The sequence below is a fragment of the Leuciscus leuciscus genome, assembly GCF_965113295.1.
Source record: "Leuciscus leuciscus genome assembly, chromosome: 10".
Taxonomy (NCBI): domain Eukaryota; kingdom Metazoa; phylum Chordata; class Actinopteri; order Cypriniformes; family Leuciscidae; genus Leuciscus; species Leuciscus leuciscus.
The window spans coordinates 2,184,238-2,203,563 of NC_138734.1; the positions used below are offsets into that span (position 1 = coordinate 2,184,238).

The window sequence follows — 19,326 nt, forward strand, 5'->3', positions numbered from 1 at the left end:
AACATTTTAAATGTCTTTACTGTCAAAATAATGCATCCTTTCTGAATAATTATTTTACAAGAATGTAATTCTTCTTTATTGTTATTTACAATAAGGTCTCATTTGTTAACATTAGTCAATGTATTAACTGACATGCACTAACAATGAGCAATACGTGTGTTACTGTATTTGTTAATGTTAGTTAATGAAAATCCAGCCGTTCATTGTTTGTTCATGTTAGTTCACAGTGCATTAACAATTTTTAACAAATACAACTTTTGAATTTATTAGTGTATTAGTAAATGTTGAGATTAACATTACCAAAGATTAATCAATTATGTAGACGTGCAGTTCATGTAGTGAACTAATGCTAGCTAATGAAACCTTATTGTAAAGTTTTACCGAATAAAATTAAGAATATTTTGTATTCCTAAAAATTCCCATTTTAACTTCCAATTGAAATTGTAATATTATTTCTCAATATCACTGTTTTTGATGTATTTTTGATCAAATAAATGCAGCCTTGGTCAATAGTGTAGTTTTGAAACTTTCCTAACCACTAAAGTTGTCGTATGAACACTTTTAAGAGCTGGTTATTAATAAATCTTAAGCTGAATAACGCTCAAAAGAAACTAATCTCTGATAATGAATGAAGAAAGAGTCGAGAGTGTTTCATGCAGGACAAAAGTCTTGAAATTTCCCCATATATAATTTATTTAGTAATTCATTAGTGTTTTTTTTATTTTTTAATCTATTATCTATGTATTTAATATTAAATAGTATATAGTTCTTTGTAATCCTGTCTCAGGTCCTTCTTGTTTCGTATATGCAAAGTTGTCTGTTCTCTCAGAGGTCCTTGCTCTTCTGTTTGGCGGGGACGTATGGCAGTACAGTCTGAGTGCTCTTATCCGAAACCGTCTGTGTGCTGCTGTTGCGTAACAGTTTTTTCCGGCAGCCCGGGTTAAGAAGACCTTTCCTCGGGAGCGTATGAGAGCCAATCATTGACACCTTCACTGGCGACGGGCCCGCGGACGCCGTTTCCCGACAATTGTAGAGATCGGAGGAGGATAGCGGCGGGATCGGAGAACTGGCTAACGGACTCGGCTCGCTGTCCGTATCCGGGGTCCCACACTCGCCTTTATCGTCCTCCTCGCCGCCGTCCTCCTCCTCGTCTTCATCGTCGTCGCAGCACAAGGCGTGGTAGAGGATCTTATCGCTGAAGCGGACCCGTTCTCTGGTCCCGGAGGTCCGGGAGGTTTTCTGGCTGTGCGTTGAGCTAGACGCCTCTTCGCTGGAGGAGTCCGGTGTGATGATTAAAGGTCCGTTCGGGACGGGGAGACCCCCGTTCATCTGCGAGTACACGCTGGCGGTTGTGGGCCTCGTCTGGGCCTCGTCCGGCTCATCCCTGTGTGCTTTCCGGTTCGCCGACTCCAGGAAGTTGCAGAAGTCCCAGCTGTCCGAGAGCATGTCCTGGCCGAGGAAGTCCAGTCTGAAGGCCTCGCCCAAACCTCGCTCGCTACTCGAAGTGCTGCTCGCCGTCGCCACCGTCCAGTCATCCGGCTCCAGGTCCAAGTCAAAATCCGATGTGAGTTTGTCGATCTGACCCACCACCTGCGTGAGAGAGAGAGAGAGAGAGAGAATGATGAAATAATGGCTTTTCCTTCCTTGATCATCAAACATGCATTAGCGTCACCCTGAAGGTCAGACTAATTTAACTTTGGTCAACTTCAGTTGCTCTCGGAAAGCGCTGAAGTGATCCAAGGATCATGATTCATTTTATTAAACTGTTTGAACAAAAATTGAATTGAGTTGACTTGCAGGGCCCTCGTTGTCCAACACAATATTCGATGGAAGTGTCAGTATATGAAATTAATTTTCACAATTATTTTGTGAATCCCAGCGTGGGCTTTTATGATTCGCCCAGCGATCTATCTACACACACACACACGCACTGCACATTTATGATCTTTTCTTTATTGAATATTTTTCCCTTTAAAAAAACACACGGTTGAACTATATATATATATATGTGTGTGTGTGTGTGTGTTCAGTTTCAGAACCTAAGATAAAATTATTGCATATACTGACAAAGCAATTATTATTTTATAACCAATGAATGTTTGAATAGATTACAATTAAATACATCAATAAATAAATATATAAATAAATAAATAAATAAATACAAGACAGTTTAGGCATCACATACTTGTTCAGATATGAAAAATAGATTATTAATTTTGAGATTTGCAAAAGATTACAGTATTATAAAATGATTAACGAGTATTATGGGGTGAAATATTAGAAACTCTGTAATATCAGTCCAAATGGTTCTGATTTGAATGCTAAAATCATGCTGTTGATTTAATAATAATAATAAAATAAAATAAACTCCCAATAACCTAAATAACCTGTGCGTTTATTTCCCAACATTCTTTCCCAATGTTGGTCTCAGCAGTTAGTCCAGTTAAGATCTGAATAAAGACTAACCCTTTAACCCTTTGTGGCCTTAAGAATGAGGAGAATTTGATCTAGATGTTCTTCAGACCCGTGTCACAAGGTTTCTTGGTTTAGGTGTGTTTTTTTTCCTGTCACTTTGTGGCATAAACACAGAAGGATCAGATGAAAATGCCCTGCTGGCATGAGGGATTAAAAATCTAATTCATTTATCCGGCACAATGACTCCAAAGGAGCAATTAGGAGCTCTAAATCCCTGATTACACCGCAGCGAAAGCCAGAGGAGGGCTGTGTTTCCGTGATCCGCTCACTGATTTAACAGATGAGTTGCCTGAGACACTTTTTCTCATCTCTATCTGTAATCACTGACTGAACGGGTGATACTATATTTAAGCATGTGCTGCAAAAGCCGGTTGTGGAGTTTGCTCAGACGCTTATGGACTACGACAGCTTGACTTCATGAAATTGCTTCGTTTACTATATGTTACTTGTATTGTGTTGTGTATATAGAGTTCATTTATGACTGGACCTCCCATTGTTTTTAAGATGTTTTCCCACCCATATTGTGTCAAATAGCTGGAGAAACATGACGTCCTGCATGATTGAAACCCCTCACAAAACCTCTTTAGAGAGAGATGTCACATTTATTAGGCCAATCAAATGATAAATTGGCTCGGAAACAGCTTTTAGGTAAAGGGCAATTGGATTGAATTGAGTGACAGATTTTTAATAATGTTCCCATCATCACTGCCACCCAATAGTTGTCCAACCCTGTCTGTCATTGTCCAATTAAATCATAGAACTACCAGTTATGATAACTTCCATAAAACCACAGCTGTTTTTAACATTGATATCAATCAGAAATGTTTCTTGACCATCAAATCATCATGTCAGAATGATTTCTGAAGGATCATTAAAGACTGCTATGCTTTCTCCCTCTTTTATTATTTATTTATTATTATTATACCTCCTTGGTTTTCAGTCTATGCTCCTGATTTCTGGTTCATGATGCTCATGACATTGCCTGAGCAGTGTAACGTATGCGATGGCGTCTCTGGATGAAGGGTAGGAAGCTTAAAAACACACACTGAGGTGCTGAGGATGTGAGATGAATTGCTGGCCCAAGGGCGGATGAGATAGCTTTGTTTACTAGATTACTCGTCCCGCAAAAGCAGGATTTAATTCAATCAATGTTTTCCGGATAGTCTGGCACCGTTAGACACATTTCACAAACCGCTGTCATCCAAGAGAGGAGCATAATTTTATCTATATTAGGTCCGTTATGACTCATGCCATTTTTAATATTAATTGGAACTGCAGCACATCCTCACAGGAACAAGTGCACTGTCAGTAAAAGTTATTTCCAATTCCAATTGAAAGGTGAAGTGTGTAATTTCTGAGCCTCTAGAGGCACCAGACGTACACTCATAAAATATAAAGTTTCCAAAAGAGTTTTTTTTTTTTTTTTTTTTGCAGTGATGCCATAGAAAAAAAAAAAAATTGGCTCCGGAAAGAATCCTTCAGTGAACAGTTCTTAAATATGACCTTTTGTGCTTTTTGTGCATCTTTCTTTAGTGTGTAATGTTGCTGTTTGATCATGAAGAAGCTCCAGTTCTTCTCTATATCAGTGTCAGTGTTTCTGAACTCCTGAAACGCCTCCATTGTAGTCTTCTTGAGTTTCTTCCGGGAACAAACGTCACAATATTCCTCATTATAATAATCAATACGCAGAATAAAGGGGCGGGGCCTGGTTGAGTTAGTTAGTAGTGTGTTAAACTGGTGGTTATGGTAAGGGGCGGGACATTTCCCAAACACACTCGAAGCGCTCGACCAATCACAACACACTGCACCAGCCGACCAATCAGAGCACAGTGTGCTTTTCAGAAGGAGGAGCTTCATAGAGACAGGAAGTAAACAGAGCGTTACTGACAGACTGGGAAGAGAGGAGCCGCAACAATGGAGAATATGAGGAAAATAATCAACATTCAAGCAGGAAAACCTGTTCTAGTAGAGCCTGAAAACAAAACCAAGATTTTTAATAATCTGAAGGACCTTTTTCCACTATAAAGAACCTTTTGTGCATTAGATGTCGAAGGTCCTTCATAGAACCATAATGACAAATAAAGAACCTTTATTTTTAAGAGTGTACGTAGATAAAAAGGTTTCTTGAACACTCCCCGTCTGCTATTGGTCATTAACCAGTGCTTCTTCTGATAACTTCTAAATTAACAGGTTTAAAAACGGTATGCAATCGAGCACAAGTCATTTTATAGGTCAGATCTGGTAAATCTGTCTCATGCTGGGAAACGTACAGTTTATTTTGGTCATTGGCACTTGACTTTTTTATTTATTGCATAATAAACACTGCATTAGCTATTGAACGATATTACTTTTACATTTGTTGGCTCAAATTTGAGTTATATGTACGCATAATTGTATGCATGCTTATTTCACATATTTTTGTACAGCATAGTCCCGTTTTAAGCCATCTAAATCCATTGTTTGAGCCCACCTGCTGTGTCGGGCCGGATGTCTGTCTACATTTAACACAGGCAGAAGGAAGTATGTTAACACTGCACAAATTATACCTCTCCACCTCCCCCCTCCAAGTGCAACACGAACTGCTAACAGAAACAGAAAACGTCTAATTTGGCTGATAATGTCCGTTGTGCGGCGTAATCACGGAAGCAGCCGCCTCCGTTCCCGCGGCTCGCTCGAAGAACGCAGGCATTCCTCGGGGGAAAACAAAATCATTCAAATGAGCCAGCCTAGGCGATGCCCTCACCCCACAACAGCTCCTGAAGCAATCTAACTAGATAGCAGCGCAAGCTTAAAGGGTCTGCGAAACCTTTCTAGGTCACAGATGGGCTCGACGCAGCCACAATGAGCAGTAATCCCTGCGCCTTTCCTCCGAGATGCAGAGAGAGGGAGTGGGCTATGGAGTAAATTATTGGGTAAACAGATTGCCTAAGTGTAAAGGATGAATGAACACATCAGGAAGAAGTCATTAGCGTTGGGACACGTTGCGTTTTAACTGGAAGGAGCACAATGAGAACCTGCAATAGTAATTACAGTCTATAGGGTAAAAATCACATCCTTTTGTCGGCCTCGGCCCTCATAATGGCAGAGATTGCAGCTGGATTATTCAACGCAGAACAGATTCCTCTTCCCACTCCGGCGCTTTCAGCTTACGCTCGTCTCACTGTAGCTAAATTACACATCAGCAACATCCAGGAAAACTGCACACTGTGGGCTGAAAGACCTGGCGTTCAGAACCATTATATCTGGTGTTGCAAATGACACCAAACTGGCCTTTCTGCAACTCTGAAGATGTGTGAAAACAATACGTTTATAATAAGCAAGTCAATATTGAGTTACATTTTAGATACAATATGGCCAGTTACTTTGTAACAAAGATAGGCTCTCTCTGCAGTTACATTGCAAGCGAATCACGGAATCATTCATTAATCTGATTACTTCAAACACACCAATTGATTCAATTAAAAACACAGATGAGAGATTCTTCATGAGAGAGTCATTGAATCATTCTCTCAATAGTCTATTATAAAGTGTTTCTAATAGATTATACTACAATATATTGGCATATAAAAATCAAATAATGGCACAATCAAGAATGGTTTGTCACAACTGAATCACTGAATGTCTAGAGTATTTTAACAGTGTGTGTTTACTGCTAAATTACAACTTATAGAAACGCTATTCTATAAATTCTGCATTTTTAATGCATTCAATTCTTCATTCACAGATTAACTGTTGGGAAATGTTGATGTAAAAACAGTAAAGGCATTAATAAAATCATAACTTTTTAATAAATTGCTGAGATGGGATTTAGTGACCTCTGACCGAGAGGGAAAAAAAGGGAAAAGTTCCTTGTATATCAACACAGCTTTGATATTAAATATCTAAAAATAACACATCCACTATGACATCATGTAAATGTGTCTATGGAGTGTAGATCAATGCTCAGGACGTTATTTCTATCGGCGTGTTCCTGACGTCTTTTGCTCTACCTCCGGAGAGCTGCGAGGGATTAGCGATAGACTTGCTAGCAGGGCTACGATCTGTACGGGTACAGGACACTCCTCTCCCATCCGTGAGGAACTGTAGGACACTCCTCTCCCATCCGTGAGGAACTGTAGGACACTCCTCTCCCGTCTGTACGGGGAACGGCAGGACACTCCTCTCCCGTCCGCGAGGAACCGCAGGTATAGCGGGAGCTAGCATACAGAGGTTAGCATTCCTACGAGTGACAGCTGACTCCCCGCCAGAGCCTCCTGCTAAATGTCATCTGTGGCGCTGGTCCGTGAATAACACGCACTGGAAAGGCATGAAAACACGCGCTGCTGTTGTTCTGTGCTTTAGCTCAACTCGGCCCTGCTTTGGGGTCACTTTCATTTGTATTGAACATGTTTACTGCAGGACAGTTCCCTTTCTGTGTTCATACACAACTTTAATTGTGAATAATACATTTACAAATGCAACTGTATAAAAGTATATGTATAAAGATATGTTTAATTTATTAAATAGATAAACAGGTAATCACAGCTGTGTTGATATACAAGTAAATCACCAAAATCCCTTCTCAGCATGATTTATCAATACCTAAAATTATTTTATCTATAAACATCAACATTTGCTGACACTCAACAGTTAATTTGTGAATAATTTAAAATGTTGCATTTTAGCAGTAAACACACACTGTTTATAAGAAACGCAAAGCAAACACACTTGTTTTCCCCGTGATTTGATCGTGACGAACCATTCGTGATTGTGCCATTATTTGATTGTTTATTTGCCAATATATTGTGGTATAATCTATCAGACACACGTCTCAGTGCTTCATTCTAGAAGGAATCCATTTTTTTATAACAATTTATGACTCACTAAATCATTAAATCATAAATATGTAACAAACAGTTAAGAGCGTATAAATAATCATAATCTACATATGCCCCCGGTTTCACAGACAAGGCTCACGCTAGTCCCAGACTAAAATGCTTGAGCTGTTTTAACTGAAAGCATTTCTTAAAATATGTCACTGTCTTTGTTTTGTCTCAAGATTCACACAATAATGTTTTTTTTTTTTTCTAAGGCATGTTTATTAAAGCTACTTAAATGCCCTGACAGAACCATAAGGCCTAATCCTGTCTTAATCTAAACCCTGTCTGTGAAACCAGGCCATAGTCATTAGTTCGTCCCTCATATTTAAATATTTACCTCATATTTTGGTTGTTTTATTGAACTTGTAGGGTCTTTATCCCCTCTGGACATAATATTGGCCACTACTGTATATATACAATATATATTTAAATGTATATGATTTTGATTGACAATCTCAAAACTCTTCACAGATAAATTTTTCACAGTTGTTGATGTGTAGTATTTGTGCTTCTCATTTCATCTGAAAAGCTTCTGAAATAAAGGCATATGTAAGTTGTGAATGTGTTTGTCCAGTACTGTCCTGCTGAGAGATATTACAGTAATACTGCTGTCCTACTTACACTTCTGCTGAATACTGCAATCCTGCGCATTAATAATTGTGGGCATTTATAAAGTTCTTCAGTAGAAAGTCTTTGAGTGCTGTTTTCATGCTGTCTATGTCTCAAACAACCAGCACAATCAGCCTACTTTACATAACAGTATACACACCAAAAAGAATAATAATAATAATAATAATTTCCATCAACTCTAAATAGCTATAAAAAAAGAAAAAAGAAAAAAAAAAAGAAGAAAGTTTGTCAGGCAAAACTTTCCAGTCCCCCTGAATGATCCATTATATAATATTCAGCCTCTAGCATGAGTTTCCCCAAGAATCTGATTGAAATGTGAGCACTATGGGAACAGAGAGCTATTAAAACCGCCTCTCCATAGTTAGAGGCCGAATTTGATGATTAGGAACTGCAAACAATTACTGCAACAGCGTCACATGCTGATTTCAAAGTGAACCGTTGGTAAATATTTCCTTAATGTATTTCGCTCATGCAGCGATTCAGACTTTCAAGCGCAGAGAAATCAATTCATCGTCCGCTCTGTTTAAGTTCACTTTGGGATGCATGCGGGACGTGCTATCCTGCTCCGGCCTTTCTATTACATTCTGCTGGCGGATTCATCATCGTCCTTATCGTTGTGAAATTTGCTTAAGAAAAACATTATAATAATAATTTCAGCAAAGGCATCAGATTCTCAGTCCAGCTGATACTGTAAATGAATATTAAAGGTGATGTCATAGAGCAAGAAAAGGTAGAGACAACGAGGAAATAATCACAGCTCCTACGGCGCACGTACGGGACATCGGGTTTACAGGTTATCGGGAGTCTTGTGGAGTCGGACTTTCGACTCGCGGACAAAAATAAAGTCTCACTGCAGCTTTTAGGGGTTGAAAACGGTTTATCTGAAGTAGATAACACAATATTTTGGGGTGTAAAAAGAAAATGAGAAACCAAATAATGGTAGTCATGAATGGTTCGTCACAATCAAACCATGCACAAATTATACAATATATATATATATATAAATACACTCACCTAAAGGATTATTAGGAACACCATACTAATACTGTGTTTGACCCCCTTTCGCCTTCAGAACTGCCTTAATTCTACGTGGCATTGATTCAACAAGGTGCTGAAAGCATTCTTTAGAAATGTTGGCCCATATTGATAGGATAGCATCTTGCAGTTGATGGAGATTTGTGGGATGCACATCCAGGGCACGAAGCTCCCGTTCCACCACATCCCAAAGATGCTCTATTGGGTTGAGATCTGGTGACTGTGGGGGCCATTTTAGTACAGTGAACTCATTGTCATGTTCAAGAAACCAATTTGAAATGATTCGAGCTTTGTGACATGGTGCATTATCCTGCTGGAAGTAGCCATCAGAGGATGGGTACATGGTGGTCATAAAGGGATGGACATGGTCAGAAACAATGCTCAGGTAGGCCGTGGCATTTAAACGATGCCCAAATGGCACTAAGGGGCCTAAAGTGTGCCAAGAAAACATCCCCCACACCATTACACCTCCACCACCAGTCTGCACAGTGGTAACAAGGCATGATGGATCCATGTTCTCATTCTGTTTACGCCAAATTCTGACTCTACCATCTGAATGTCTCAACAGAAATCGAAACTCATCAGACCAGGCAACATTTTTCCAGTCTTCAACTGTCCAATTTTGGTGAGCTCGTGCAAATTGTAGCCTATTTTTCCTATTTGTAGTGGAGATGAGTGGTACCCGGTGGGGTCTTCTGCTGTTGTAGCCCATCCGCCTCAAGGTTGTGCGTGTTGTGGCTTCACAAATGCTTTGCTGCATACCTCGGTTGTAACGAGTGGTTATTCTGATAGTTGCTCTTCTATCAGCTTGAATCAGTCGGCCCATTCTCCTCTGACCTCTAGCATCAACAAGGCATTTTCGCCCACAGGACTGCCGCATACTGGATGTTTTTCCCTTTTCACACCATTCTTTGTAAACCCTAGAAATGGTTGTGCGTGAAAATCCCAGTAACTGAGCAGATTGTGAAACGCATTGAAGCAACTGCCATGTGATTGGTTGATTAGATAATTGCATTAATGAGAAATTGAACAGGTGTTCCTAATAATCCTTTAGGTGAGTGTATAATTTGTGCATGAACTGATTGTGACGAACCATTCATGACTACCATTATTTGGTTTCTCATTTTCTTTTTACACGCCAAAATATTGTTATAATAATATATTATTTAAGTTATATTATTCTGCAAGTTATTTTTTATACAAACGACATATATTTTAAAATATTTAAAATATATAATTTTGAATAAAAAAAAAATCTTCACAATTATCTGTTCACAAATATTGATGTTTTTTTTTTATTTTTTTTATTTTTTTTATTTTATAAACATTAATAACAACAAAACCACCGCACCACAAATTGGTTATAAAGAACAAAAATGTGAAAAATAAATTAGTATAGCCCTTCTGTCCCTTGGTAATCCAATCAATTCTATAATTGGCATTTAAAATGTTTCACAGATTAATTGTTCACAAATGTTGATGTTTAGATTAATAAGAGGATAACCAATCAATAAAATGTTGAGATGAGATTTAGTGACCTCTATATGGTCAAGTTGTATTTCCTAAAAAAAGTGCATCAAATGAAACTCAATGCAACACAAACCTGTGTGTCTTCACTACTGAAGGAACCAGGGAGTTTCAGTCAGAGCTCGTCTGATGCCGGAGTAAAGTATCGGCTATACTGTATATGTGTGAGAGAACAAGTGAATCCTTTGTCATGCATTAAGATTTCAAACGCGAGCATGTTTTTTTCTTCTTCTTTTTTTTTTTTGCATGGATCCGCGTGAGAGCTTTAACGGATGATCTGGGTCACGCAGACCAGATTGGTACGATGTGTCACTCATCCCGTGCTGAGTGTGTGAAGTGTGTGTTTGAAGTGCTCCCCCCGACCGTTAGCGGCTAATTATCCCGTCATACATGGGAGCATGGGCTCGGGCGTTCATTAAGCACACAACACCCTCCTTTTTATCTAGACTCCGGAATAACACTTCAAGCAGACCTTAGCACATGCTGCATATTCACACACACACACACACACACACACACCACGAGTGGGGCGACGAGGCTCTCAACAGCTGGATAATCAGAAGCATGAACACACAGCTGTATAATGGGTGTCAGTCAGTGGCTCCTGTGATCTGACGCACACTTTCCTCTGCTCCTAATTGCAGTCGGATTGTCAAAAGCGGTCATTATTTTTCCTCTCCTCTTACAGAAGCTTGGCTGTAGTCGTTTCAAACTCTCAGAGTAAGGCTGAGCTGAAGAATTATGTGGGCCACGGCTATAGATATGCTAAGGCTATCTTTAGATATAGGCTTGGCTAACTTTGGATGTGGGTTTGCTGGCTATTAACGGCACTGAGCAGTTCTGTGATACTGGGCCGCTCTGTGGATCCCCGTTACATAACTCGCCGACTGCTTTACCTGAGGCATACGGCCAGATCCAGATACAAGCACGTATTCATCACTGTTTGAAATAGGGTTAATTTAGTTTAATTGATGTCATTTTCGCTGTGTTATTACCAGGTGGCTTGCACAGGTTCTTTAGGCTATACATGAATTATTCATTGCAAACAAGTCACACGTTAATTGTTGAACATAAGAATTACTTACAGCACATCAAAGTCTCTGAGAACTGCCAGCAATTCAAAATGAAATGATCATGTGCGTTTGCATTTCTGACAGTATAATGTTATTCATGTGTTATAAATGTATTATAAGCAGTGCATTTCTAAAAAGAGAGATAAAGCATCTACTATGACGATTATGTAACATAGCTATTTCTGTCCATGAGTACAGCCAGTAATTCACAATGAAATACTCTGACCGTATAATAATGTCATACATGTGCTGTGTACAATAAGCAGTAAAATTGCTTAAATAGAGATAAAACATCAACTTTACAGATCATGCAACATAATCTCTCTTTCAGTCTCTATGAGTATTGAGTCAATCATAATGGGAAAAAACATGCATTTTTTGCATTTTTGACTGTGTAAATGTTATACATGCATTATAATTGTGTTATAAACAATAAAATAGATTATATAGCGATAACTTGATTATTATGTAACGTAACTGTTTGCCCCTGATTACACTTATTCATGACATAATCATGCACTCCTGCATATTTGACATTATAATAATGTTATATACATATGTTATAAGTGTATTATAAATGTGTTTTGTATGTGTGTTATGTAGCGATAAAACATCTGTGAAGATTATGTAACAACTCTTGTTCTGCCAGTCGTTTGCAATGAAATAATCACATTTGCATTTCTGACTGTATAATAATAGTAGTTATACATGTGTTATAAATGAGTTATAAGCAATAAATTTGCTCATGCAGAGATTCTACTATGAAGATTATGTAAAAATATCTTTCTATCTCTATAAATGATGTGTTTAGGTGCGTATGATGATGTCCATGTGTAATCTAGCAACGTCTCTGAGAAGCATCTGTGGAGATACTCGTGACGAGGGCCTGAAACAAGAAGCATATAGTTGCATTTTTGCAATAGACTATTTGTTTGTGGTTTCCTCGTCCCAGGACCTTGTTTTCCACAAAGAGAAATACAGTCCTCTATCAAATCAGCTCATGATGTCTGAGACGGTGTGCACCACTATTCAGAAATGAATCAGAAGGTACAGTATATACAATGGATCAGCTCTGCCCATTAGAAACACACTGTAGATCATATTTGCCGTGAATGATGACGACAAAAGGCTCAACAAAGAAAGATTTCAGCAAAGAGAGGCACGGCAAATCCATGGCATGACTGTCGAAAGTCAAAAATGAGGTTTTCTCGCCTACACTATATCTCAGTGGTTGGACACATCTTAACACTGTCAGCATGTGCTGTAGTTTCTTTCCCTTGCTTTGAACCTCATGATTATATAATGAAGTCATTTCATCAGTGAAATAAGTGTTCACTGAACAGATCTGGAGCATGCACTCGATTGGCTGATGCATTTGCTTATGGCAGTCTCTGGAGAAACAGCAGAGTAATCTGAATTTCACTTGCATCTCATAACTTATGTTCTCTGTATTTTCCCCAAAGATTTTCTAATGCTTAAAAATTTGAATATTTCTCACATTGACTTCACGACACAAGCTCGCAATACACTAAATCCTCCGTAACTACCACGTTTTTTATTACCGACTTTTTCATCTGTTTGAAGAAACAGTCGGGAGTTTATTTAGACTACCTGACGGTGGCTTAAAGAGAGTAATTTGTGCATTACAGTGATGAAGCCCACAGCCCCGCTCTCCGTGGCTGACAGTATAATTGGAAGTTAGACAGGGAAGCACATTTGAAAAGACATAATAGAAGTATATTAGTCACTAATTAAGTCACATGCATTTTTCTCTTCCCCTGACACATTCATCATCTTTAAATCCCTTCATGTGTTACTCTGTGAATAAGTGTGAAGCTGTGTTTATACGTGTGAGTGTGTGTGGATGTGAGACTCTCCGAGAGAGTGTACACAAAGGGCACAGGGGTAGTAATTATCTCTCAGCATGTATAACCTGGATGACGTACTGGAAATGGCCAACACATTGTAAACTGAGCAATAGAAAGTTGGATTTTCACACTGTTTCTGGAGGTAATGCAATTAAAGATGCTCAAAGAGATCTGCGGGATTTCCTACATTGAAATAGACCATTCCTTAAACCCGATGTCATAAAATACATAATGGCAGGGAGTTCTCTGACTGGCTCATAAACAACTAAACAAAACAAATCCTTATATTGTTGCATAGTTACATTTTACTTCAATATTGACTATTATATCGATATTTGAAGGCTTTCAACAGGGACTGTATAATGTTGAGATCCATCTTTTGACATATTTTAATGAGGGATTCATTACAATTCAAATATTTTCCACTCTTGCATCGTTTCCTTCTGGTTGTCCAATGAAACACAAAATCTGAAAGCATTCATTGATGCTCAAGAAGGAAACGATGCAACAAGAGTGGAAAAGATTTGAATGCGATGATCAAGGTAACATACTCAGTTTGTCCTTGGATAAACATGTAAGTATCTTATTTAGCTACTGTACTTAATAAAAAAATTATAATAATTGCATGTCTTCATTAAAAGTTTACACCCCCCAGCTATTAATAAATTGTGTTGTCTTCTTGAGCATTAATTAATGTATGCACCTTTACAATATGCACATCGCGAGAACCATGCTTTATGCATGAATATGTACGATAACTAATGAAAGATACGGGTGTTGAATCTCAGTAGTGGAAAGCGTGATCTGAGCGTCATCAAAGAATTCATATTCAGAGTCTTGGATCGAGCAGAGAAACTATCAGTCTCTTCATTTTGTCTGCATTGCTTGTGATTTTCTTTTTTAAAGGGAATGTTTGTGTGCGTCCTGCTGCAGTTTCCTGCCAGACTTCATATTTTCCCAGACTGTGGTTTGCCCTTCGTCACTCGTGGGGCAAAATCAGGAATTAAAATAGTATTGGGCGGGAGACTGTGAGGAAGACTCTCTCTCTCTCTCTCTCTCTCTCTCTCTCTCTCTCTCTCTCTCTCTCTCTCTCTCTCTCTCTCTCTCTCTCTACCTCTCCCTCTCTCTCTCTCTCTCTCTCTCTCTCTCTCTGTCTCTCTCCCTCTCTCTCTCTCTCTCTCTCTCTATCTGTCTCTCTCTCTCTCTCTCTCTCTCTCTCTCTCTCTCTCTACCTCTACCTCTCCCTCTCTCTCTCTCTCTCTCTCTCTCTCTCTCCCTCTCTCTCTCTCTCTCTCTCTCTCTCTCTCTCTACCTCTCTCTCTCTCTCTCTCTCTCTCTCTCTCTCTCTCTACCTCTCCCTCTCTCTCTCTCTCTCTACCTCTCCCTCTCTCTCTCTCTCTCTACCTCTCTCCCTCTCTCTCTCTCTCTCTCTCTCTCTCTCTCTCTCTACCTCTCCCTCTCTCTCTCTCTCTCTCACAGACTCTCATTCTCTCGCTGATACCGCCGGCCGTCAGATCGATGTCTCTCTGGCGCTCTGCTTTGTTTCTCTGGCCCACACTGCATCTGTTTAAATAGCTTCCGCTTTCTCATTTGGAAAAATCCCATATATCATTACCCAACAAATGTAACTTGCACTCCCATACTGAAGTGAAAACTCCAGCATTCTGAATAAATAAGGACAAAAAAGAAAGCCAGTGATTTATGTTACTCTGCTCTCAGAGCTGCTTTTATACGGCATGAAGCAAAGCAGCAGCAAATCTATTTCCATTCCTCAATCCTTTTTGTTTTGGACTTGTTCAAGGCCTGGATCATCAGAATCACCTTGACACGGCCAGGTAACGCTTCACAATCAGTGATGCAGTGATCTGATGTATGGCGTGGCAGGATCCAGGCGTCCAGATGAGACAAAAACATCGACTCAATTGCTTGAATTGAGCAACATGAGTCACGCTGTTCAGTTTGCTTAATCAAGAGAACAAAGCTTTTTGATTTTGTGTATTATTATTCAGATAAATCACAGGGGGTGTTGCAGTTTAAAATCAGCTGGGTTGTGGAATATTATTCACAGTTTATGTTATGAATTTTTATGCATGTTTGAAAGGATGTTAAAAGACTTAAGAGGGAGATTAAAGGATTCTTAACCCTCAGAAACACCAGCCTTGATATTGATGATGTATTTTCTTTTTAGAGTCATTGGTTATTAAAATCATATGCATATTTATGCGTGTTTTGCTTCGGGGTGAATTTTTGAGAAAAAACAAAACAAAACAAAACAAAAACAAACAAACATTGCAATATTTCTATGTTGGGTTTTCAAGGTTGCAACATTTCAGAATGAAGGATGGAACTGGAAATATTCGGACATTCTGGGCTTGACTTTCATGAGAAACATGAAGGCTGAAATTTCAATATGTTTATACAATTTCATATACAGATATATCAATTCTAGTGCTGGGCAATGATTAATCACATCCAAAATAAAAGTTTGTGTTTACATAATATATGTGTGTGTATAATTTGTAATAATGTAATATAATTTGTATATTATATAACTACACATGCATATGCATATTATATTTTTATTTAAAATATTTATATTTAAATATAATTTAAATTATACATATATTTACAGTATATATACATGCAAATATTTCTTAAGTATATACATGCATGAATGTGTAATTATCTATACAAAATAATTATACACAGTACACATACATATATTATGTAAACACAAACTTTTATTTTGGATGAGATATACACACACACACACACACACACACACACACACACACACACACACACACACACACACACACACACACACACACACACACACACACACACACACACACACACACACATCCTCACTCTCTCCCCTCCATCCTCCTCTCCCTTTCAATTTCTGTCTTCCGATCCATTCCTTCCCTTTCCTCTTTAGCAAGACCTCGGAGAGGCTGTGACACCTTTATCAGACTTGTTAGTTTGCTGAATCAATGGTTGCGGTGTAATCTGAATGGAGGAGCGGAAGCAAAGGTGAGTCTATTTGCAAACACAATCACAACAATATATCCAGCAGTCCCCGGGGAACCTTCTGCCCGCTTAACCTCCTAAAACACACACTAAATCTACAATCAGGGTCTATTCAGCAGCAGATGCTGACAGGTTATTAGCATCATAGGATTTATTCAGTCATTTACTGTCAGGAGTTTCCGAGTCAATGGTTAATTTTCGTCATGGTTTGAAACGAAAGAATCACTCATTGCACTGGCGTGTTTTCAACTGGGCTCAGATCCACTAACACAACTGGAGAAGCTCGGCTCGTGTGTAAGTTTGTGATTTATCATTATCCTTCTGTGACCAGTTTTGGGTCAACGTCACCAGGAACACTTCCATGTAAAATACTGGGGATATTCATTAATATTAAACTTTTACCGTGACAAATAAAGTATCTGAATGAATTTAAAACCCAACAGGGACAATATATGCTGTACATATGCTATTCATTCATTCATAGATTCATTGATTCATTGATTCATTTAATTGATTTGGTGATTCATTAATTGATTTATTGATTCATTTCATTGATTCATTCATTGATTCATTTAGAATTTGTATATTTGTGCCAGAAGATTAGCTGATTATTAAACTTTTAACGTGACAAATTAAATATCTGAATGAATTTAAAACCCAACAGGGACAATCTATCCTGTACATATGCTGTTCATTCATTCATTCACAGATTCATTCATTGATTCGTTGATTCACTGATTGGTTCAGTGATTGATTGATTGATTGATTGATTGATTGATTGATTGATTGATTGATTCATTGATTCATTGATTCATTCATTCATTCATTCATTCATTCATTCATTCATTCAGAATCTGTATATTTCTGCCAGAATATTAGTTGATTCAATAGCCTAATTCATTTTACATTATCCAGCTAGCATGAAATGCTTTAGTGGGTGATTATGTCTGGTTGCACTGCAATACTAGAAAATCAGATTCAGTTTCTTACAGAGCCAATAAATGTTGCTGATAGAGTTGGATTCAGAGCGGCTTGGCTCAGTGCAATAACAGCAGAAACTCATTCTGACTCAAGCAGACCTCGGTGTGACAGCACGAACAGGGCAGCAATTATATCAACAGCATTAATTATTAGCCTTGTCCACTTTTTTCAGACAGAGATGTCATGTCAGATGAAGTTTAATTGGTTAGAAGTGGGCTATTAGTTTAGAATGTGGGCTGGTTACAGATGGTGAAAAACTCATAATGATTTGTGGTGAATTATGAAGAACATTCAGATTAATTGACAATCATTTTACTGTCACCTGTCAGTCCGGCAAGCATTTGATGATTCGCTAAGCTCCGCCCCCTCTTGATTACAGTAGATCCATATATAGGGCTATTTCCATAAACAACACTAATTTCGCTAAAATGTGCTTGCTGGAGTAAGTAAATATTTAATGTTTATTATTCATATATGGACTCGGATTAAGTGTGGGATTGCAAATAATTCTTCTCAGTTACACTTTATTTAGATATTCTACTAACTATAATTAGCTGACTTGCAAAGTTACTTATAGTTAGTAGAATGTCTAAAGTGGACTATCAAAATAAAGTGTGCCGTAACAGAATTGGGGGCTCGTCCGGGATGCGAACCTGGGACCTCTTGCACCCCAGGCGTGAATCATACACCTTTCTCTGACATTTTTCAGTAAAATAATGATTAAAAACTGAAATTAATTAGAATTAAGACAACTGAAAAACAGAGAAAAGCATATTTTGAAAAAAATATTAATATAAATAAACTGAGCTGTTAATAATGTTTATATGCATTCATTCACAAAATAGTGTACATCACAAACTACAATGCACACTTTTGTAACGAATCATTCAAAAGTCGTTTATTTACTTGTTTATTTTTACATGCCGTCAGATGCTGTTGAAATGATGCATTGCTTTGGGATGCATCTTGCTTCGGACTTGACTGACAGATGGCATTCTGACACATGCTTTCTATCCTTAAAAATCCACTTTTTGTTGTTGTTGTTGTTGTTGCAATTATTCTGCTTATTGTACATATAAAATACAATAAGTTTTAGTCAATAGTCCCATATTCATAACTGTGACCACACAGTCTGTTTACAATGTCTTTATACAGTGTGTGTGTAATATATATTCCTTCCTTCCGTCTTTCCTTCCGGAAAGGTTGAGATTTGCTTCAAAAATAACAAATGATCACTAATATAAGATCAGTTTTATAAAGCTGAACATCTGCTCCCTGCTTTCACAGTTAGTTATCACCCCTGAAAATCTTCAATGGCATCGGCATTCTGCCAAACATGCTTTCAGTGCCGTTATTAGAGTGACTTTTAGAGCCGACTATTAGAGCTGAGAGATGTGAAATATGACACGTCTATATGATAGATCTGCATCTCACGTCTCACAATGCCTCTGGAACATGGACAACTTAAAATTCATGTACATTTAATAGTCATATTTTCAGAGTAATTGCAATAATTATCTGTATCCCTGAATCATGGTACAAAGAAAAAGGAAAAAGATGTGAAAAAGTACAGAAATATGCTGTATGTGCTTCACCATTGCAGAAGAAACTATTCTGCACAGCAGACGTCTTCTCATGAATGCTTGGTTATATATTTACATAACTTAAACAACACTTCAGAGGATATGTAGTAATGATTTGTCATTAAAGGCACAGTGTGTAAGTTTGGCCACTAGAGGTCACTTATTCAAAACAATAGCAGGCGTAGCTTGATGACGCTGTGAGTGAACAAGTTGCGATTGCTTTGGTCCATTCATGCAACTGATTATGTACAATTGTCTGCGG

General features: G+C 38.3%; 1 protein-coding gene across 4 annotated transcripts in view; it reads right to left on the bottom strand.

Annotated features, from left to right (window-relative positions):
• Window positions 1–685: 685 nt before the first annotated feature.
• Window positions 686–19,326, bottom strand: part of insyn1 (inhibitory synaptic factor 1) — a 74,619-nt gene continuing 55,978 nt past the window's right edge. For all 4 annotated transcript variants that reach the window (XM_082182287.1, XM_082182286.1, XM_082182284.1 and 1 more), the window contains one exon: window positions 686–1,590. In XM_082182287.1, coding sequence (XP_082038413.1) covers window positions 826–1,590 — 765 coding nt within the window. In that variant the 3' untranslated portion in view covers window positions 686–825. The remainder of the gene's footprint in view (window positions 1,591–19,326) is intronic.